The sequence below is a fragment of the Lonchura striata genome, chromosome 5 (genome assembly GCF_046129695.1).
Source record: "Lonchura striata isolate bLonStr1 chromosome 5, bLonStr1.mat, whole genome shotgun sequence".
In the NCBI taxonomy this organism is placed as follows: Eukaryota; Metazoa; Chordata; class Aves; order Passeriformes; family Estrildidae; genus Lonchura; species Lonchura striata.
This window is the reverse complement of record NC_134607.1, coordinates 62,760,018-62,783,734: the sequence shown is the minus strand read 5'-3', so window position 1 is coordinate 62,783,734 and position 23,717 is coordinate 62,760,018. Positions and strand designations below refer to the sequence as shown.

Genomic DNA, 23,717 nt, shown 5'->3' with positions numbered 1-23,717 from the left:
TTTTTAAGGAAGCAATGAATTCCATTTGATGGTTACTTTATTATGCCTTTCCTACATTTTTCTTTATAATAGCTGGCACTTGATCTTGTCTTGATCTGTGCTTGTGTTCAAAGCAGAATCTGGTTATTAAGCCTGTTGATCTTCATATTGGCTAGTTGTTGCCAATCCAGTGAAATTTTTTGATTCTATTCCACTGTGCCACCATTAACCATCCAACTGCCTCTCAGAAGGTTCCTTTCTCCTCTTTACACTTCTCAGTTTCCTGCCTTCTTTTAAACTTGCGTTCCTTCCAGTCCTAATGCCTCCTACAATATATATTCACTTATTCAGGAGCTTAAAATCTAAGGGAGGGGAAACAAATCAAATCAAAACAAAACAGAACAAAAAGGCAAACCCCCAAGCCCATATGTTAAGTAAAAATCAAAATCCACTTGTCTTTCTTATTACTGGCTACAGTTCCTGTTTAGGTCTAAAGCTAAGTTTGAGTCCATTAAGATGACTTGTTTGGGTAAGAAGCAAACACCATGTACAGATACAACAAAATCAGCTCTATTTGTTTTGGCCAGGGGGATTTGCTTGCTCAGATCACATTGCAGGAGTCAGAACTGCTCCAGCTCCGAAGCTGAGCGAGGGCCTGACTCTGTCCTCACATATGTGATGTGACCTGGAATAACTGCCCTTGGTTATAAATCTCACATGCAAGAAATCAGAACCAGAAGCAAATTGTACAACACATCATACACTTTGTGTAATAGAGGAATTATTAAAAATCAGTTGCAAAGCACAGTCCAAGTTACTTGTCCTCATCCCCATGTTAGGCTGTAAAATACACAGGCTGGAAAGCAAGTGTCTTGCATACTTTTCATTTAACTCACAAGGCTGATTCATGCCAGTTAATGCTGAAACCCCACCTCATAATTGGGAGAAGTAATTTCCATTCCATGAGTTTTGCTTGAAGCTAATGTATGCTATTACAAAACACCTAAAGTAAAACTTTAACCATTTCTCTTAGCCCAGCTGTGAAGTTCAAACTGCTTTTTAAAGTTAATTATCATGCTCTGACCTGCACATATGCACATGTTAAATACAAATAAATCAATATAGCAAGCTTGTTCTTGTTTCAATTTGCTTTTTAAAATTAGCATTCTCTGGGTTTGCCTATCAGATATGAGTGTGATGGTATCTCACAGATTAAAGTTTTGCATTTGTCTCTTTGTAGTTCATTTGCTATTTTAAAAGCCCAAAGTCCGTGAGGGAGTGTCGGAAAGCCCCATAATTTTCCTCAGTGTTCCATTTTACCTTTTTATCTCCAATGTAGCTAGTACATGTGAGGAAGTGCAGCTAGCCAGATGGCCCTGCAGTGTCCATACATTCACAAAATCCCTGACAAACACAAGTGACTTAAACTAACGGTGGTGTTGATTCATGTTTGAGCATATTCTTTTTGTTCTCTTTATTTTAAGAAGTATGTGTTTGTGCTTTTATCTAGAAAATCAATACTATAAAGGAAAAAAAAAGTAGACTTTTTCTATTAAGGGAAAAATATTTGGGGAGGACACAATCATCATAAATTCTAGTGTTTGCATTTCATGGTAACATACTTTTGTTTCTCTCTGACTGGTATTGCCATCTATTACACATCTCCCCTAAATCTCCTCAAAGAGAAAGATTTTCATATTTGTTCTGTGGTTTTCTGTGCATTTTCCTTTGAATCACCCTGTGTAGATCACAGCAAGAGGGAGAACACTGGATTGGCTGATTCACTCTGTTGCTTGGCATGACAATCTCTAATTGCACTTAGTTGTGGGGATTTTCCAAAGCAAAAAAGTGACTTCTCTTTTTGCCAGGATGCTGCTGTCCAACAGAGGCATTTGAACATCACCACAATTCAAGGATGAGCAGCATCATGTTCTCAACCACACTGCCTGCCTGTGGAGAGAACTGAGGGCTTGGTTTAAACCATTCTCTGGGACAGCAAGTGTTCACACATTTCTGTGTAGTTTCTTTGTGTTAAGGAGGAGAAGTGTAAGACCACAAATGTTTTTGAGGACTTGTGATCTCAAGAGTTTGGTTCATCTAAAGGTATCAATAAATTAATCTTCAAGACATAATCTGAAGTGGATCAAGCTTTCAAAAATTCTGGATCCATTTATTTTCTGACTTTTCATTTGAGAGGGCAGACCATCCCATATTTTGTATCCTCTGGTGTGGTAAGTGCCATACAATATTGGAATTTCTTGTTTGAAGAAAGTACTAACTGCTAGCCTGGCACTGAAGCCTGGAAATACACTATCTTTGAAATACCTGTGACCCTCCCTCATGCAAAAGAGCATTTACACAAAGTAACCAACAGACAGCTCATAAAGATACCCACATATAAAGACAAAAGTTTATTTAGTCAGGGTGCTGTATTCAGGCTACTCCCTGATCTCTGGCTATAATACCACCACTATGCTTTGGTTAGCGTGGCCAGAGCTGGAAACAAAATTCTAACTCGAGCATGTGCACATTCATTGTGAGTACTTGTTTACTTGTGAACATATTACTGGCTATGGGGGATGTCTCCAAGCGCACCACAGGATGAGCTCCCTCCAAATCCTGCTCTAACAGTGCACTGCTGAGTGACCCACACTGCCTCAACCGGATCAGAGATAATCCCTCTCTCTGCAAAAGTGAAAATCTTCATCCAAATGAAGTTTGCAGCCAGCAGGCCAGAGAAGCACAGAATATGCTTGCAAGAGAGTTTAGGAAAACCTAAGCCAAAACCCAAGTGGTGTTGCTTGGAAAATCCTCGGCTTTAACGGAGTCGACACCTTGGGTAAAATTTTCAGCGTAAGAGCAGAAATCTCACCAGATGGGAAACACTGCTCCGCGTATCTTGGGGAAAACTGAGCTTAAGTAAATGTAGCTCCCAATCTCCGCAAAAAAGCTTCTGAAAGCTGGGGTAAAACACCTGGATCAATCAGGGGGCTGAGTCTAACCACTGCTTTACCACTTCTGTTACTATTCTTCGCTTTTCAAGTTTTAGAGAGAGGAAACAGTTCGAGGGGAGCGGGGGGAAGAGCCCGCTCCGGGGGCTCTGCCTGTCACCCGGCTCCCCGCACGGCAGCCGCCCTCGCTCCCTCCTCACAGTGACACCTACCGGCTCCGGCCCTCCGCATCCCTGCGCTCCGCTGCCCGCCGGGCCGCCCTGCCCCGGCCCCGCCGCCTCCCCGCCTCTGCCCCGGCCCCAGCAGCGCTGCCAGCCCCGGCACCGCCCGCCCGGCGGGGCAGAAACTTTCCCGGCGAGTTTCGCAGCCGCGGCTCGGTGCGCGATGGGGCGGGGGCCGCGGCCGAGCCCCGCGGGCCCGGCGCGGGCGCTGCGCCCCTGCGGCTGCGGGCGGCCCCGCGGCGCTGCCCGGGGCGGGCGGACGGGCCGGGCGGCGGCCGCCGGCGCGCAGGGCGGGGTGTGGCCTCGCCATTATTTATGAGCTCCAGCCCCTATTTGCTCAGCTAATGATGCACCGGCGGCCGCCGAGCCTCGCCTCGCCTCAGCGGCGGCCAGGGCAGGGCAGCGCCTGTAACTGGAAACCAGCGCCGGCACCGCGCGGCCGCTCCATTCACTCCTAGGTGCGGGTTGCGCGCAGGGGAGAAGCGCTCCCTGAGCCTCAGGAGTCCGCTGCCAGGATTATTGACAGAGGAGGCGGGAGTATCTTTGCAACCACCACGAGGAGAGTCTTTCCTCTTTTTTTTTTTTTTAAATTTTCATTTTTTTTTTTTTAAATTTATTTTTCCCTCTACCCTGAGCCAGGTTTGGAATTAAAATGTTCTGGTAGCAGGAGTGGAGTCTATAAACTGATAGAAACCAGATAGAAATCAGTATTGCTGCTGCTTCTGATAGCCGGGTAAGCATAACTTAAAGTTCTCTTTCTTTTCTGTAATAGATGTGAAATGTCTCTGATGGTTGAAATTTGCTGCTGTTCACAGATAGGTAAACCAATGCTTTCCAGATTGGCATAGTCCGTGCTTGGCAGGGTTTTCCTGTCTTTTTTTTTCTCCTTAATTTATTTTCTTTACTTTGCCAAATGATTTTCTCTAAAGGATTTAGGGGTAGGACCCAGGCTGTAGCAGATGACACCTGCACAGCGCTTCCTACAAAGCGGTACTGTACTTTGTAGAAGCCATGCAACATGCTGCCAGCGACCTCCGTGGCAGGAAAACTTCACTATTTCACTCTCGTAGCGGTTGTCTGTTTGTTTACACTTAGACTAGAATGTAAAAACAGCAATGCAACGAGACACTGCTTTTTGTCTGTCCTGTAGGATTCTTTGAAAGTACTTGCAAAGCTTTAGGTCTGTGTGTTGTCAGCAGAGATCATGTGCACTGGACGTGCTGAATATAGTATCATGACTTACTGAGATAAATTCAGAGCTGGGATATAAGCCCAAAGCAAGAGTCAAACCTGCAATGAGCTGTCAGTTACCAGCTCTGTAAATCTCTGAAATTAAACCTATTTCCATTAGGTAACTCACATGTCAGACACCCTGAGGTACCTTTTTGGCGCTATATGCATATATTATTTATGTGTCTAACAGCTGTGTAGGAACCATGCTGTTCAGCACTTGAATCTTATATTTGCCTGTCACTTCTGTGTTAATGGTGAAGATCTGCAATTTGAGCAATGAAATGTAGCAATGTTTCACTCCTCTAACTGATTACACCAGAATTGGCAGGAGGCACGAGAGTGGGAGGGAAAGAGAACTGAAAGGGTTTTTTTTTCTATTATTGTTTCCTACAGTATTATTTAAAGGAAGAAAGCCGCACACTTGTTCTGCACTTGACTTTTTATCTATATTGCAAAGAAAGCACAGTGCTACTACTGTAAAATACTTATCCCATTGCGTCTATTAAATCACATGTTCTGTATGATTGGCTATTTATTTTGGCTTGACAAATTTTATTGGGATTTAATGGCATTTCTCTCTTAGAAGAGGAGTAAGTTAAAGGATATCCCATGGGCAAGTCACAAGGTTTTAAATTTAAAGCCCACTAAGCAGCATTAGAACTAGAGTTTGTGCAGCCTGTTAAAGAATTATTCTTGGCAAAAACTCTGCAACTATCATCTTATTAGTTAACAGACCCTTAGAGATAATTTGGAACTGGGCCAGAATGGATATGCTTTTCCTAGAGACCCGATCTGTAGCTGGCAAATTTCTGACAAGGTTGTTTTTGTCAATTAGCAGAGCTGTAGAATTACTTGATCTCCGTGCATTTCTCAGTTCTCAGAGCAAATGAAGAAGAATTTAGTTTGTGTGGGCTGCAGAGCTCTGCGCTTTCATGCACACTCTCCTTCCCACCCCCAACTTGATGTGAAGTCCTCATGCAAAGAGAATTCTTTCCAAGTGATTTCCAGTGAGTGGACAGGGAATGACAGAGGTGGTAATGGGATACGGGGCTTTTACCGCTAAGTCAGTAGTGTGGATCCAGCCCAAGCTAGTGCTGACCTAAAGTCATCCCTGCCTGACAGCTCATTCCTGCCGTGCTGGGGTGGTTGGAGCTGGTCCTGTAAGGACAGGTGTGAACCTCAGAGGGGCAGGATGAACAAGCCTGTAGAAATATTGGCTTCCACTGGAGGGACTGTAGTGCTGGAGCAGAGCTGAAGTGAAGAATGGTAAGCTGACTGCACAAGTAACAAGTCTCTTCATAAAATAAATGTACAGCCTTTAAGGATATCTTCTAGCTGTAGGGATTGTGTCTTTCAAAGTGCTTCCAGTTGGCATAAAATCAAGTGTATCACCTGAGTGATTAACTAGTAAGTGGTGTCAAGTAGAAGGGCTATTTAAATAAAAAAGAAATATATATATATATAAAAGCAGTGAAGTCAAATTGGCCTAAAATGATGGTGTTATGTATTCTCACTTTTGGAGCTGAGCTGACAAAGTTGTTACTATAGGCAAAATGAAATTTGCACTTCACAGTTTTTGGAGAGATGCAGTTTAGATGTGATACAGATATGCAGTATTCAGCTTCTAACGGTGGCTGGGTTTTTTGGATCTGGTCCAAAGTCCATTTAGAAAAGCCACTTTCATGCAGTGATTCCAGTGACCTCAAGTCCTTCCTGACCTGAGATACTGAGTTCTGGAGTTTTTTCTGATTCTTTGAGATGCTCAGGCCTCTCAGCAGTTAACTCCTCTAAAATGAAGGCTCAACAGAAGTGCAGGAGGAGTAACAGATATATCAGGTGTGGTATCACTGTCCAGCTCTGGGCTTCTTAGTGCCCTGTAGTCAATGAGAGCAGGTGGGTATCGTTAAAGGAGCTAGCCCTAAAAGCAAGCGCTGACTAACAGTTTCAAGTGTGTTGAAATACTTTTGGTTTCACAGTTTTGATGTTAATGACATAGAGTTTCTTTAAAGAAAAACTTGAGGGTGATCAGAGTGCTCAGTTTACTAAAACTTAAAGCTTATTTCCAAGCACCTTTGATTTCAGATGTTTAAATAAAAGAAAAAAAACCCAACCAACAACCCAAACCTCCCCCCTTAACATGAGAGAGAGATGTCTAAAAATATCAGCCAGATTTTTATTCGTGAAACTTTATCTCCTGTCCTTGCTTTGCTCTGCCTTGACATTTAGTATAATTATATTTCCAGCAGGTGGAATTGTCTTCATTTTAAATAAACTGAGTCTAATGCTGTAGTCTACACTAGCCAAAAGTTGGGCTCTCTTGGTTCCTACTAATAGGCAGAGAATTCCTCTTGTGCCAGCACAGAAGACTGCTGGGGAAAACCACTTTCAGATGCACAAAGAAAAAACAAAAGTGCTGTACCTCCTTCACATCAGTAATTATGGCTTCAGCTGAAAGAGGCCTCCAACACAATCTTTCCATATTTTTGTTTTTGCTCTACAAGATTGTATGAGAAGAGTAATGTGATATATCTCTCTTTCAGGTTTCATTTCTTGGATATTAATTTGCAAATCTGAAGACATGGCATTTCTTGCAGTGAACGTGTTGATTGGGATATTTATTTACTTTAGCAGTGTAAAAGGATCTTCCCAGCCTCAAGCAAGGGTGTTCCTAACATTCAATGGTAAGAAGATAAACATTCTTAAACAAATATTATGACTGAATATTTTCTTCATCTCCCTAAATTCAATAACTGAATAGAAACTGGCATTTTGATCGGTGTCCAAATTTTTGGTTTGTTGCTGAGGCACCTGTCAGCCTAAATCTGATTCTCTTACCAGAGTCTACCTATCGCTATAAATGCATAATTAATATATAATTAATAGGCTTTTCTCTTTATTTTGAGTTATTATGACTTACAAACAACTAAAGATTTATTTCTTATCTGTAATTTTGCATGGATAAAATAAAACACATTACACGTGGAGGTTATTAATGATTTGAGTTGCTTTCCTTTTCAGTCAACTGAAACACTCTATATTCTGAAAATGAGGCTGCCTGAAGTTTTACCAAAATAGTTAGCCAGGCACAGAGTCCTTTGAAAAAAATGTCATTCCTTGTGCACTTTGTGCTCTGTGTAGGATGTACATAGCCTGTAGCAATCACTGATGCCTTCATACTGTAAACGAGTGAAGAAAATTATAATTTTCAAAAGAAATTTTCTTTTACTTTTTAAGTGCTGAGCAGTACCTCATAGCTGCAATTATCCCAGTATTACTTTTAATAGTAAAGTAACTTATTCTTCTAGTCTTAAATGCTGATTTTAGCCACGACTTCAGAATGTGTGTGTTCTTCAGCTTACCGTGTCTGTTAAATCTGAGCTGAAACTTTCTGTCACTAGTTATAGAGGCACTGAGTTTCTCCAGCCCTCTGCCTTTTCTCTGATTGTCTTTGAGGCGTGAGGGCTTGCTATTTCCTGCACCAATACTGCTTGCATTGGGTTGGCTTCTGTGGTTCATTAAGGCTGGGATGCCCTGCCGCTGCCTTCGGAATATTCTCTGTGCTCTGAGCAATCTTCAAGAATTGCTTTAAAAATAGTCAGAGCTAGCAAGTATCTTAAACTTCTGCTTGCTACAATGATCAATAACTACGCAAACATGAGTGAGAGATAGCCAGGAGACTGCCAAGTTAGACCTGCAAATACCAACCAGGGTTTGAATAATTATAGTCTACAATAAGGGGCCCTTATCTGATGAGTGCAGTACCTAATAGGTGTAAAATAGCATGGGTCAAGTAAAAGAAATAGTAAGAACTGAGTTCCAAGAGGGAATTCAAATGAAGAAGTAGGGTTAGGAATTTCTTTTCCTTGTTTAAAGTCTGCACTGATTTTAGTGGAGATGGTGCTGCTTTGGCACAACTCAACACAGAAGCTAGTTTGGCTGTGGCTATGTGTTTCGTTGCAGGTTTGCCACAGTTATGTAGAACAGGCTGATTTAGATTGCCACATCATCTCCTTGGTGGCCTTGAAAGTAATCTAAACTTCCCTTGATCTCTGGTATGACCATGAAGTAGGAAGTGTTCATGTTTTGTGGTATTCAACCTTGTGAATGGGAAAGAATTATAATGAGAAGCAAATGGTTTTAACAGAAACTCACGAGCTTTTGTTTCATCACAGGTATCCTGCAAGGCTGAAACAGTGAAGCAGACATAGGGCGAAAGACCCCAAACCTAGGAATTTTAAAAAAGAATTGAATTAAAACCTTAGTTGCTGTGTCCCTGAAAAGAGGTTGTCCCTCCTTCCTTTAGAAGGGGCTATGACAGCTTTATGCTGCAGTGACCCCTTTGTCTTGGTCAGGTTCTTGGGCCCCAAGAGCTCTGTCCCCTGTGCCAGCCCTGGGGACACAGCCTTGCCTCACTAGTTCTGCTGTAGCCCTCCTTGGTTGCCTTGGTTAGAGAGCCTCGCAACACTTTCTGATTTTCCTAAAAGTGACTTTTTACTCTCCCTAATATTTAACAGCCAACCTTTAGAAAAGAAATTACATTTTTAAGTCCTAAATTTTTATTGGGTCTTTTGAAGTCCTAAAAGTAAAAAATGAATTATGTGTTTTTATAATATGAGGAATATGTCTGAAATAAAAAGCTAAGGTTTTGTGTAATATATAAACAGAAGTTTTATTTTTAAACCTGATTTCCAGATGGTAAGAAACAACTTTCATTATGTGAAAAGAGTTTGCAGGTTGTTGTGTATACCAAGGTAATGGCTCCACCTGTAGTATGAGCTTCTGTTTTACAAATATTTACTTATATGAGCAGAGATGTAATAGAAGAAGATGAAACTTTGTATTCGTCTCCATTTAAGTGTGATAAGACACTCTGTTCATAAGCAGCTTCATAACTTTCTGTTTGTAAATCATGTAGAAATACCAAGTTATTTGGCAGTCTCCTTGCCCTGAGAAGCTGTCAGGTTTTATGGAGAATTGTCACTCTTTTAAAGTGCAGCATTTGAAAATAAAACCATAATTAGGACTCCTTATGTTTAAATGACATCAGACAATAAAGACAAGTCATTCAAGCTTAGGATACTTAGTGATATGTTTCAAGTTCTGAATTGGATTTAGCTTGGTGTCTACAATTACATTGCATAAGTTTTGGGGGTAGAGTGTATACAGGAGGAGAAAGTGAGTGATGCTTTTCAAGCTAACCTGCTCCTTCAGGATCAAGTCAATTGAGCTTATTCACATTGCAGCATTTCTCATGGGAAAATCCAGCAAGTATCTTGACCTATTCTGTTTTTAATCAGGAAAGATAAAAATGTGAATAATTTGAATCATGGGCTGCTTTTCTCCTTGCCATCTACTTCATTAAGAATCAAATGTAATTAAAAAGTGCGCTTGGGTAATACCTCAAGAGCCTGATAATAGGGATTTTGCAATTAACTTCAATGGATGAAGGACTGCAACCCTAACTTCTATTTCTGAAATCAAAAGCCTGGCCCCTTGTCTAATTAAAATGTAGTTCATGACTTAGCTGAGGTTGTTAACTGTGCGTATGACGTGAGTGTGGAACTTATTGCTGTCTGCACCCTGAGTGTCTTGGAAATTGTGGTGCTGTATAGAACCCCGAGGCCTGATTGCTGTTGCCTGCAGCTTGTATAGCTGTTTACTCAGCCGAAAGGAGAGGTCAGGCTGGAGCTGAACTGCTGCTTTGCTCAGGTGATCGTGGTTATACAGGGAACTGGCCCTATGGAGAACCAGGCAAAGGGGCTCTCGGTGTGCCTGGAGCAATTTCCTGTGACATGATTGTCCTGTTCATGGTGATGGCTCAAACCACTGGTACTTGTACAGTGTCTGCACTTGAAGAGCCACTGCAGCTGAAGAATAAAAGATGGCCCCAGGCTTTTCTGATTCTGAAATTGCAAAGATGTAAAGCCTGTTGAGCAGCAGGTGCAGCAGTGTTGGGAATCATCTGCTGTGTTATTTTGAGTGTGCAGGAGTGAGGGAACCTGGGTGGGGGAAGCAAAGGAGTCAACATGTCTCCCTGCACTTAGTATACTATTCCCCCTCCTCCTGCCTGTTCTGGCTCCTTGTCCCTGGAATAGGTATTTTTAATCTACTCAAATCACCTATCACAATTTAAAGCCATAGTTTATTTTCTCTTCATAGCACAAAGCTTACCTTATCTGTTTATGAACTATCAAGTGTGGTGCCTGCTGTTTCTCAAGCTCCATGCATTCCTCCTTGTCACTGTACGTTCCTGAACAGATAATTGGGAGCTGTATCCTTCAGTCTTCACAGGGAAAAAGCCTTTGTGAAATCAGTGGGAGTATTATAAGAATAAGGAAGGAGGTACTAGACTCCAGGTTAATAGCAGACTTTGTTTTATTCCAACTCACATTTACTTTTTGGGTTTTGTTGCAGCCCTAAAATGCTGAGCCATACCATTTTAACATCAAATTCTGAATTGATTGAAGCAGATGGAGTACTTGTTTTTTTAAAACTCATTCAAACTCGCACTCACCTAAACCTTCTTTTGGATTTAAATTTATACCGTGATACACAACAAAATGATAATTGCACAATTTGCTGGGAACATTTAATGCATTCCTACCTTAAATGTCTGGTCTAGCAGATATTTCCCATGCATACTCTCCTATTGTCTGCAGTGAAAATTCCATATGAGAAGTGGATCAAGGCTAATTTGCAGACAGTTTTGTTCTTCTCTTTGTTATAAAATTACTAGAACAAGTATAGGAATTTTGAGAAAGTATCAGTCAGATTCATTAATGACAATTAAAGTGCATAAAATGTCACCAGAGCAACTGCAGCACTTATTCAACTGTCAACATATTTTAAAAGATTTAATGCAACCCCTGTGGTTACCCTCAAGGAAAAATAAAGGAACTGAGAACCATTTTCCTTGAGCTCTTGAGCAACAGCAGTACAACTTGTTTTTAAACAATCCCTCATTGTAATGTTAATGTTACCACAGTTAATAAAAGTTCATTTATTATTTGCGGGACTTTGTGCTGATGACAGTCTAGTAGGCAAAGGTTTACGCTAATATAGTTGATTGGATCTTTTTTGGTGTCCATGGAATGAAAGCTATTTACAAAATAAATTAAAGCATTAAAAGAGGGGAAAAAAAAAAAGAGAAGAGATCAATGTTTTAATTTTGTTTACATGCAGGACTTACCCTGAATGTTCATATAGTTGCTTGATTTTCAGCAAATTACGAGTAATATTTTCTCAAAATTAACTGATTTGGGGCTCTCACATCTTCATGGATCTTAAATAATGTTAATTTATAAAGTGCTGAACATCAGTGATGTGAAAATTTCTCCAGTTTGTCTCTCACTGGAGATCTAAAAAACTTTATTTTAATACATCCAACTAAAAATAATATTGTTAAAGGAAGCATTATACAAAACCCTCTGTATTCTTTCTAGAGTTCCATGGTTAAAGACTCTACATCCCAAACGACATTGAATCTGCTTATTTTCACATTCTTGTTCAGTGCCAGTGTCTTTGAGTTGGCTTGTTATTATTGTTGACATGAGTGTACAGGAGAGGATAATTTATTGTTTCTGTATTTAGTTAAATTCTGCTATGTGATTTGACTTCACTTATGAAAATGGTCTTGCAATAAAACTGAAGTCACAGGTGGTGTTTGGTCCAGTTCTGTATTTGTGCTCTAAAATTACTGTAAGTGGTACCCTCATGGGAAAGCACAGATAAGTGTGTCTTCAAGGTGGTTAATTATCAGGCAACAAAGGTGCCTGATGATTAACAAAGGTAGTTAATTACCAGGCAACAAATTATCAGCCTACAAATTTGATCCTACTCTTGGATGAAAAGCTCATCTGAATTTGAAAAAAATTGTGAAGAATTGTTTTTTTCTTGCACTCTAGTGAGTAGATCTATTATCTAAGAGGTGACTTACTTATTTTAATCTCTTTATGTTCTTGAACTCAGTCAATTTGACCTGTATCTGAACCAGCCATGGTTTTGTTTGTTTTTTTTTTAATTTTGGTATGGAAAAATCAAACTTTATCTTAGAACATTTTGACAGATTCTTCACATCTTGGCACTCTCTGCTTGTCATAGAAGAAAGCAGCTTATCTTGGCCAATGCCATTGCTTTGTCATTACAATTCTTTCTTGCATTGCCTGTCCAAGGCAAATGCTGAAGTCCCTACGTAGGCAGTTACATTGCCATTATTCTACAATACTTATTCTTTTTATGTTTAGAAAATGTGATGAGAGAAAAATGGCATAGACATTTCTAATACCCCATTTTTTTCCGGATTGTTTGGGTACCAGTAACAAGAGCCCCTCTGTGAGCCATTTCCGTACTGGATGAGCTCACAGTGCACTTTGATATGTAGAGCTGCACAGGCCTTTGTGTGTATCAGATGTAATTAGTGACGTGACTCACAATAATTACTCATTTTATTGAAGTGTGTTGACTGAGATCCTGCCATGAATAAATACATGGACCAAGAACTTACGCTGTTACTTGAACTGCCTGTTCCCTCAACATGTGTATTTTGTTCTTTTTGGTGATGACTTTTCAGAGTTCTCAGTAACACTGCCTAATAAAAAGACTAGGCACTGTTTCTCAGGGAGTGGTCTTTGTCTTAGGGACTTAGTTTACTGATGCACAGTGCAGCTCCTTAGCTCATCTTGTCTCATCTTACAGTCAGACATCACTGGCTCAGCAGACACCAGGTTAAAAGAAGGCTGTATGTTTTTCCCTGTTGAATTGATTACAGAGGTGGGTCTCAGAGATACAACTGAGTGAAACGTGCTCCATTACCTGAGTGAATCAGGGTGATGTTGTATCTCTCTTAGTGGGAATCAAGATAAATGTGTATTTCCAGGAATGAAGAGAATGACTGTGATTAACAGAGGATTTTACAATTTCTCACTTCCTTTTGTATCTCTAACCTTATTAAATGCAAATGTGGTATTTTCATCATTACTTCATCTGCCACTGACACAGCTTTTCCAGGAAGCAGAAATCCTGGTAGTGAATTAGTGGAGCTAAGACTCAGGTGTAACAATGGAAAGAAGATAGAGAGTGATTGCTCTGCCTCTCCCGTTAAACCTCTCTGGAGCTGGGACCATCATCCCTTTGGAGAGTTCAGCTCTTCATCTTATCTTCGTGAATGAAAGGCTAACTATTCCTCCTTGAGGAGAAGTTTCTTGATTCTTTTGTGTGTAAGGTTGGTGGAGGTTTTGTTTCCTGCTCCTTTGTACAGCAGTATTTGGGATATTTCCAGCTACTACTCTAACCCAGCAGATCAGTTATGCAAAAGTGAGTACTACAAAGCCTCCTCAATTACCACAACTAATACCCCAGATTATACAAAGATTTTTTTTTTTTCAGAAACACAGTACAGATAGTTTTAACTTGTAATCTTAGAAGGCTTGTATTCCAAAGCAGCATTTTGAAGATGTGTCTTACTGCCGTCTTACATCTTAACTACAAGAAGTTAGGGCATGATATTTCATCATTATTGGGAAAGAAAAAGAACAAAATCTAACTCTCCATCAAATTACCTTGATAGAAAAACGTCTCTGGAAAGTATTCCACTAGTACACAACTCCAGTCAGGGCTGACAGGGAGTTGCAGGAAATGCAGGATTTATTGGGAACTCTGTGTGTTGTTGGGAGAAGAGAATTTCAGATCTGGTGTGTGAAGGCCCTCAAATCACCATGAGCTCAGAGACTGGTCTGTGAGCAACTTTCAGGGCTGATCTCTTAATTTGTGATTTAGCCACCATCTCCCAAGTGCTTTATGTAATTTTTAATGACATTGATAATACTGAGGAAGGAAGAACAGTTTTGATTTTGAGTTTTTAAAATTTTTATTTGGGGGCTGTAAGTAAACACTTCATATGAAATACATCCTATTTTTATGAGGATGTTTTATTTCCAGTAAAAATTTCAAATGCAAATAGGATTTTGTGAAATGCAGTTTTTAGTGATAGAATGGAATGAATACACAGACTTTTGAACTGTTCTGCCTAATCTTACACACTTCTCTGGAATAAATTATTACCTCACCAATATTATCTTCTAGAATGTGCATGAGGAGACATCACAATCAGCTGGGACTGCCAAGTTTCTTCATGGAAAAATATGTATATTGGCAGTTGTTCCTATTTAAAAAAAAAAATGAACATGAAATTAAGCTGAATCCAAATTCTTTTAATTACAGGCACTGTTTTCAGCCATTAAGAAGGTCAGAATGGCATTCCAAAATTTAAAAAAAAAAAAGGTTTTAAGAATTACACAGTAAATGTGTGGTGCATTAAAATTCACTTTCAACTGTTGTTTCAACTCTTCTCTCCTTTTAGAATTGCCTTTGCAATTTCACAGTTCTGATACTGCTTTGAAATGGAACTGAAAAACACAAGGTCTAGTAAATCCCTCCCTGACAGTAATACGCTTTCTCAGTTACATGTTCTCCTTATCATTTGTTGCTTTTGTTGCTTAACAATTTTTTCCTGTTGTTTAGAAACATTTCTCCTTACCATTCTTAATGAAAATATATTTATTTTCAAAAGCTTTGAGTTGTGCAGAGTAAATCAATGTGTCAGCTCAGAACCAATTAAATTGGACTAACATTTGTCTTCTTTTAACATCTGTGTAACTCAGGCTGGGTCTCTCAGTCTCCCAGCTCAAAGGAGCTGCAGAGTTAGATTTACAGGCATAAGAGAAATATGCAAGGCAAGCATCTGATCACTTATTTAGCTCAATTGGCTGAGAATGATGAGCTCCATTTCTTTCCTTGTGATGCAAAGTTTTGAACAGCAAAAGGAGAAGTACCATGGTGGATATGCACATCACAATTGATAGTGCAACAGGAAACAGAAAGGGGAAAACAGTAGCAGTAAATGTATTCATTAACATTGAAATAATTAAATATTTTCATTGGAACCTAACACTGATACAGAAACTCCTTGAGAGCTACTGCTCTCAGGAGAGTAGATTTTCCTTATCCTCTGAGATATCCATGGAGCCATAGCCAGCCAGGGAATGAAACACTTGGGTTTTCTTTGGGTCCAGCAGTGTCACACACCTCTTTGGCCTTTCTGGTGCATTTACACATCATGGCAGGTACTTTCTGTGGCCCCCAGGAGCTCCTCCTTGTCTGGAGCAACCAGCCTGCATGCTTCTCATTGCAGTTTTCTGAGACAGTCTCTTTGTGAGTATGTTGAGTGCTCTTACAAGGGAAATATCAAATTAGAGCACAAAAAAGTGAGCCCTTGAATTTTCAGAATGGCACTTTATGGGGGTTTTTAATATCAACCAATTAAGATGTTATTTTCAAGGAGAGGCTTGGCATTTTTTCAAAAATTTACTTCTTGAGGCCTGAAAGGGATTTAGTTGGCATGGAGAAGTGATCCCAGGCTTAGACTTTGTGATGGCTTCAACGTGAACACAGCTGGAATTTGTTAAGCTGATTTGACTAAAAACCCACTTCCTGCCACTGTTGAAAATAATGCACTATTTTTTTTTTTTTTTTACCTAAAGCAGACAAACCTACAGCAAAGACAAAAGAGTTTAAAGCCCCACATGAAGTGTATTATTGTGGCTTGCATTAAGGAACTAAAACAGTGTGTACACAACTATTAAATATGAAAATTAATATGCCTGTAAAGCCATTACCTCTTATTTAGAAACTAACCATCTTTTTAGCTTTGGTAAATCCCTTTAAAATTAGAAGAGTGTCAGCCATTCATTTCTCCAGCAGTAACATTCTTTTACTTATGGATACTTGCAAATGAAAGACTTTTTAGACAAAATTTTGAAAAGTAAAGTAGATAAAGTATCATTTGTTAGTAATTTTTATTCCATGTTTTTTCAAGCTCCCTCTCTACTATTTTCTGATCTCAGGTAAATGTGTTCTTAATTTCACACTAATAGCTGAAAGGCTAAGCTGCATAAAATTGCAAAAATAATTTGAAGCTTTCAGATGCAGTCAGGTGAAAGCTTCTGAGCAGTGCTCAGAAAGTGGAGCTAGGAGAAGAAGACTTAAGAACTTGTGTGGCAGATTGGCCTGCCAGCCAGGTCCAACAAACCACTGACTTTATCTGGTGACATTCTTCCCTTTGAGACATGGGAGAATCTGCTTGCACAGTATGTGCTTCTATAGCTGATTAATTCATCCTCCCCAGTGCTCTGAAGGTGAGCAGTGGGTTCATGAAGCAGCAGCATGGTGCTTACTTACTGAAGAGAAAGCACATGAGTCTTGCTGCATTTTTGTGTATATATGCCCCTGGACTAGTTAGACCAGGCTTTGTGGAAGAAGGGCAAGCACAGGAGTTCAGCATCTCCCCAGCAGCTGGGGAGAGCAGAACGACCACCCTGATGCAGGGGCTTGGAGAAGGATTTTATAGAGGAAAGCTGTGCCAGCTGAATCAATATAGGGGCAGGTTTCATACCTACTGTGGTAATTTACAGACATGTGTTGGATGCGGGAGACAATCTCATAGAAATAATTATGAAAACCCAACCAGCCAATCTTTCTTGAGTTGGATTTTCTTTTGTTGGAGATACAGGAATCTTCCTCAAATTATGATTTATTTTCCATTTATTATTAAAAATGAAAAAGGCGTATTTTATTCCAGATTCTCAGAGTGTCATTGCCAAAGAACTTTCCTTCATAAAAACATTCCAGTTGTATGCAGCACTGCAGTCAAGTGATGAGACCCCTCACTACTATTTTTTTTTTTTAAATATTGTGCTTATATCCAGTGCATTTTTATGAGTACTGGTATTTTGGTATCGATATTAGTGTTGGTACTGGGGTCAAGCACTGAACATCGAATGCTAGTTATGAGGCAGCCTGTCCTTCTCCTTGTATGCTCACTTCCTCTCTTACCTTGTTCTTAAAGAAGTGGAAGAATTCTGCCTGATTTTTTCCAAGAGGCAAGCAGCCGAGTTTATTCTTTTCACTCTGTGTGGTGACTGTAACAGACCTTTGCTTTAAGGTTATTTTCTTTTGCACAAGGGGACAGTGGCAAGGGAAGGGGTTTATGGCTTGCTTGTGGCTATTGAAAGCTTCCCTAGCCAGCTGGAGATCACTTTCAGATTGGGCTGGATGTGAGAGAAAACATTCAACGTCTAAGATCAGCTAAACTTGAGATTGTGTGTAACATCAATAAACCACAGCACTCTGAATAAACAAGGTGGCCACTCAGTGTTTACTGTTCCCTTTGCTTATTTTTCCAGCACTGTGTGTGTGACAGCCCCAACCTGTTTGCTGAGCAGCTTAAAGTGGGTTTTGCTCAAAATAGGTCTAATTCTTAGCTGATAGGTTTAAATTGTATGTGGAAATGTGTTAGAGAGGACTAGGAGATTGTGGGACAATTTTTCTCTAAAAGGCCTTTTAAAGAAAGCAAATGTTTATCAGTGGAGAGTGTGGGAGTGACATAGGAAGCACCAGGAGGTGAAAGAGGCTTGTAGAGATTACGCACAGGCACAAAATACTGCACCCCAGATCTTTAGTATGAGAACATTCAGCCTTAATGTCTGCTCCAGAGGTAATCTCCAGTTCCTTTGAAGCTGACTTCAAATCTGATGTCAGATTTTTTGTTGAAGAAAGTACATGTGTGTTCTCTTTAGGTTGGTTTAGGAGGCAAAATACTATTTTTCACATAAAAATGGAGCATAGTTCTGAACTACTCTGTCATTTATGTGTTAAAGTTTGCTGCAGTCATAGCAATTTATTTGTTTTGATTTGTGAAGGTGGAAGATTGGGGAAAGAGGTTGTTCAGTTTTGGACCCTGCCAGCATAAAAGATTCTGGTGAAATAGGGCCACAAGGCTACAGTGGGTGCTGGAACACACGGTAGGCAGTTTCTTATGGTGGCTTCTGATAGGGAGAGTCAGACTTCTCAGCAGTACACAGTGACATCTGTTTAGTTGATAGGACTTTTTTTCTTTTCTTTATTCTGTTTTTCCTTTTTTCTTTTTTGCTTGGTTAGTTTTGTTCTGTTTTTACTGTTAGCATACTGAGACATTGATGCAGGTTGTACAAGGAGGCAACAGACTCGGTGCTTCTCCAGGTATTTGAAACTCAGCTAGGTGGGATCCTGTGCAAACCCACCTCACCTCAGTAGGTATTCTTGTTTCGAGCAGGATTTTGGCTGACACAACCTTCAGATATCTTTTCCAACCTGCATGTTTTTGTGCTTCTGTGATTTTATCAGAGATCAACAGGTGTGGGTGTTAAGACGTTGGTATCTATTTTGGCAGAGTTTCCAGTACAGCTTATCTATTAAAGTAGTTCTGAAGAAGAAATTTGGCTTCTCTCAAAAAGGTCAGAAATTTGACCCAAATGACCTTGAAAGCCATGAACACTCAGCATCAGGAATTTTTATTTAGGATTTTTTTTTCCTGCAAATTATTGTGCCTGAAGTGTGTGTTTCTAAGACTGAAGCAATTTGCACATTGTGTAAATTGTTTTCTTACAGTAAGAAATAGAATAGATTTTCCTGGTGTGGAGGGGAAAATCATGGGTTGGTCTGATTTGGTTGAATGGTAAAATATAACGATTCCTCTTCTAAGGAATGGCAAAAATCCTAGATATGCAGCATTACATGGAATTATATGAGGACAATGTCATATGATTCTATGTATATTTTCTGTAAATAATCTCCTTTTTTCTCTTGTTTAAGAAAAAGAGATTACCATATTTTTTAACTGAGCTTGTTCATAATACAATGATTAAATCAGTACATTATGATGGAGCATGAAGTATGTAGCTAAATTTATAGTTTAAATAAATTATTTATTTATTTATTTATTACATTCTATTGAACTCGTTTATTACCAAATCAGAATAAAGATAAAATTTTATAAGAAACATTTCTGACCATGTTTACAGTATATGTTTGGTCTCACAACAACTACTTGATCTTGTTCTGGTTCTAGTTTGTTCTCCAAGTTTGTATCCGTGTGTGTGTGTAATGTTACATAGAACAGATAAAGCAGATTTCTACAGTACATGCTGTGTTTGGTGAGGTATATGTGTCTAATTCTGTGAAAATTTTATGTTATCTGATGTATTGCAGGTGTATAGCAAAAAATGTTTGCTAAAATATGATAGAATGGCAAGTCCAGTTAAAAAATTCTGAATTACCTGGCCACATCCTGTTTTGAATGTGAAGCATTTTTAATTTGTCCAAGCTATTGTATTTTCTTTAATTCGAGTGGCTGAATTTACATGCTTAAGCTCTGCTCTTTAGTGGTGTGTGCTCACACATATACAAGCAGCATAGAAAAAAATTAGTAACGTGATATGTACTTCTGAGCTTAAGCTTTTCCAGTCTGCAGTTTATACTGTAATATTTTGAATATTTGACAAATTCATTAGAATTGTATTGATTATTAGCCTGTACAGACATAGGGAAGATTTCTTGAGCCTTTTTGCAAGCCTGTACTGGTCTCTGACTGGCATTATTTATCAAAGTCCCTCTGTTGTTGCTGTCTGCTATAGAATCATGGAATCTTGTGGCTTGGAAGGGACCTCCAGCCAACATCATGCTCAAAACAGATCTGATTAGATCAGGTTGCTTTGAAACAAGTCCACTTAAATTTTTAGTAACTACAGAGGTGGAAATCCCACACTTTAACATCAGTGTTTCAGTAGCATTCCAACAGGTCATTTTACACGTAAGTAAAAGAGTAATTCCCCATCTCTGAATGGTGTTCCATTCAGCAACCAGGTTTAGTGGAAGGTGTCCCTGCCTATGGCAAGGGAGTTGAAATTAGATAATCTTTAAGGTCTGTTCCAACCCAAAACCAGTCCATGGTTGATTTTAGGATTTCCTTTTTTCGTTTGCTTTTTAAAACTGGAGAAACTCAATTCTGTCATCTCTCCATGGCAGCCATGTGGTCTAGAAACTTGTATCATTTTTTTTTGGCTTATTTTTAGTCTTGGAAAGTTACCTTGTCATTCTAATGGTGAGTTGCTCACTTCACTATCTGCTCACCATCTCTTCACCCCTCTCCAAGTTCATCTCTGCATATAAAATGAACAGAATCTGGCTGTGTCTGTTACAATAATTCATAATTCAGCCACTTTAAAACTGTAAGATTCATATATCTCTCTTTGTATATGCTTTCTGACTATTATGTTATTTTGACGTCCATTTGGGAAAGGAAAAGGAGGATTTTGTTGGCCTTGATGTTGTTAAGAGTCAATTATTGAAGTTTTGTTATTTTTTTTCCAAAGAATGTGAGCAAATTGTTTTGAGTGCCTGTGGCAGTTGTTGAATGTTTCTTGAAGCTGGGTTTGATGATATTATGAGGAAATCACCTGCCAGCTGGTTATAGAGGAACTTCTCTATAATTTTCTGGGAACTCCCTTTGATTCCTTCCCATAAATCAATTTCTATATACAGCTTAAAAGGAAAAGCCTGTTTACTAGTTCCCTATTAATTTACATTTTGGGCATTAATTCTTGTCACTGAGGGAAGCCAAAGCAGTGTTTCATTTGGCAATACCAAAATCTCTTGTATTTGAAGAATAAAATAGAATAGATCTCAGTTCACTTCTTTAGATTCTCAGCAGACAAATTCATTCTCAGTGTGGTAAAGTATAGGTGGATTTTGTCTGAAAAGAGATATTAATTTCCATTTGATCTGCCTTAATCCTGAGGATATGGGTTCACATCCTAGAGCTATTGAAAACACGAACTTGATGCTTCCATCAGCTTTCGAAAGCTCTGTGATTGAAGGTCTCAGCAGCTGTTATCTACTATAATAAATGCCAATGATAAAAAAAGACTAGATAAGCTGAGGATTTTTTTTTTTTTGAAGAGCAAATAAAAGCATTTTCTTTCTAAATTAAGTTAGGAAAAAAATCCCTTGATTATTTCTTTATTGATAGAAATTACCAACAAGATTGTTCTTTTCCACAAATGCTGCTTAGGATTTGGGGGGTCACAGTTCATCGCAAAATATTCTGCCTCTGTTTGCCCAGCTGCCACACCTCCTCTGCCTTATCTCCTCCTCTGTGTGAAGAAAGAAAGTAAGGTAAAGGGAATAACAGGTTTAGTGCTGCTCTGCTTGTAGGCCATAATCAATGCAAGTGGTGTTAACAGGATTAAGACTTTTTGCGTCCATGTGTGTATCCCACCCTAGAGGATTGGTACCCTAATATTTAAGCACAGGCAAGATAGAACAATTCCTGGTGTGGTTTTGCCTATATAGTGACATGTATTGGTGATACAAATTACAGGATTTTTTTTAAAGCTTTTTTTTTTTTTTTTTTGGGTGGGTGGAAGGGGTGATGGTGGTAGTTTTTTTTTTTTGTTAGTTTGTTTGTTTTTACTGTTAAGTCAAGGTTGAAACAACTGGGAACTGCTCCTCCAGCATAACCTGGGTAGTCTAGGCAGAATGGACCCTCAGAAGCAAGCCAAAATGCCAAAACCAAAGGAAACTCTTAGGCAGAAAAAGGAAGGATGTTTCTTTACTCTTTCATTCCAACTTCAATTTTATGGATGTTACGCACAAATTAAAGTAAGATTATATTACAGAACTGTGTGTTGCAAAACCTTATGGCACAAAACCTAAAGAAAAAAAAAATCCATATTCATGTCGGATGCATTTTAATTTCAAAATGGTCCACAGAGTTTATGGCCAGAATATCATTTGTATTGCAGCAGTCTTTCTCTAGCTTACATGTTTCAGTTTGGTTTTGGCAAAACAAAAATAAACAGTTAAAAAGACATTTCTCTTTGTGGGGACAAAAAAACCCTTCTGAAGTCCAGTGATGTTACCAAATTTTGTATCACAATCATATTTTCCAGTGGTTGCAATATTTCAATTAGAAATCTACATTTAATCACTCTCCACCCTAAAAGAGGGTGTGCAGTTATGAACACAGTGATACATGCCAGTGTTCAATGATGTCTTTCATTGTAAGAGAGTATTCAGTTTTCTGATGAATGTTAGAATGAAAACAGAATAGATTAAAATCAGTTTCTATGTTTTTATTTTTTTTTATATGTCCAAACAGCATCATGAAGCATTCATCCAGCTCAGAGATTTCAGGGCCATGGATGTGGCTTTGCATTAACAAGGTGGCATTTACATGTCTTAGGACTGGCCTTGCTACTCCTCTTGGCAATGATGAAATGGACACACGTTTGCTACTGTGCCTTCCTCACTGCCCATACCAGTAATTGCCACTTTGTATTATTTATAGAGACTGAGTTGGTTTGCAGTTTTGTTTTTTTCCTGCTTTTCTCTTTAGCCACTATCCAACACAACTGCACCCAAGCCTTTTTTGAGGTTTGTCTGGTGGAAGTAGAATTAAAGATTTTGTGTACTTTGCTGTCTTATGACAACTGGCAGCAACTGAAATGAGGCATGTCAAGTGACTACCACAAAAAGAAGTTAGTAATTTACAAGTTCAGACAAAGGTTGAAGAAACAAACCTTCTCTGTAGTTGTTCTGTCTTGTACAGTCTGCTAATATTTGTGCATTTGAAAATATTTAATTTTCCTAATTGAGAGAATGTTGCACTACAGTTGAGAAGAAAAGGCAAAATCAAAAGCTGAATACTTTCATTTTCAGCAGAGCAGTGCTAATGCTTATGTTTAGTCAGTGAGAAAAACATGGGGGTGGATGAGAAACAATAATTCATTACTGTCTCTCTTGCAAGCAATTAAATATGTCTCATACGTGGCTGATTAAAGCTGCCTTTTTTCCATAATAATAAGATTCATTGGAATCAGGATGAGACTAGGGCCATTTCTCACAACATATCAAACCTTTAGTGGAAGGGAAAAAGTAAAACCCAAATGCCAGCCTTGCCGGGTTGAGTTGGATTATGCAGTCAATATCCATAGCTTGCAATAGATGCAGAGTTACTCTTTCTAGTCTGATGTTGACACCTGTTCATAGCTTGACCTGCTGAATCTTAACCAGTGCACCACATCTGAGAAGTTTCCTCGCATGACAAAAGCATGGGTCAGGAAGCTGCTGATCTGATGTCTTCACAAGTCTAACATAAAGGTTACATGTGAAATCATAGATGCTTTGTGTAACAAAGGGCCCTCCCCATCCTCAGTGTGTCTGCTTTTAAAATAGATATAGAAGGATTTTGGAAAATCAATCTCTGTAATGTCTTTCCCTTTCTATAAAACATATTATTATGTATTTCCAAGCTCCTTAAGATACTACATACTATTTTGCTAGGCTAAAATATACATCGCTCTTACAATTTTTCACACTTGCTGTCTCCTCTGATTTGATTCACATTTTCTCCCTTCTGTATCTAGTTCTCTGTCCAAGTTAAAATGTAAAACAAAGTATA

At 39.1% G+C, this 23,717-nt stretch overlaps 1 protein-coding gene across 1 annotated transcript in view; it reads left to right on the top strand.

Annotated features, from left to right (window-relative positions):
• The first annotated feature begins 3,597 nt into the window (after nt 1–3,597).
• Nucleotides 3,598–23,717, top strand: part of SEMA3C (semaphorin 3C) — a 113,288-nt gene continuing 93,168 nt past the window's right edge. The window contains exons 1-2 of the mRNA XM_021528831.3: nt 3,598–3,884; nt 6,925–7,065. Of these exons, the coding sequence (XP_021384506.1) occupies nt 6,963–7,065 (103 nt within the window). The 5' untranslated portion in view covers nt 3,598–3,884; nt 6,925–6,962. The remainder of the gene's footprint in view (nt 3,885–6,924; nt 7,066–23,717) is intronic.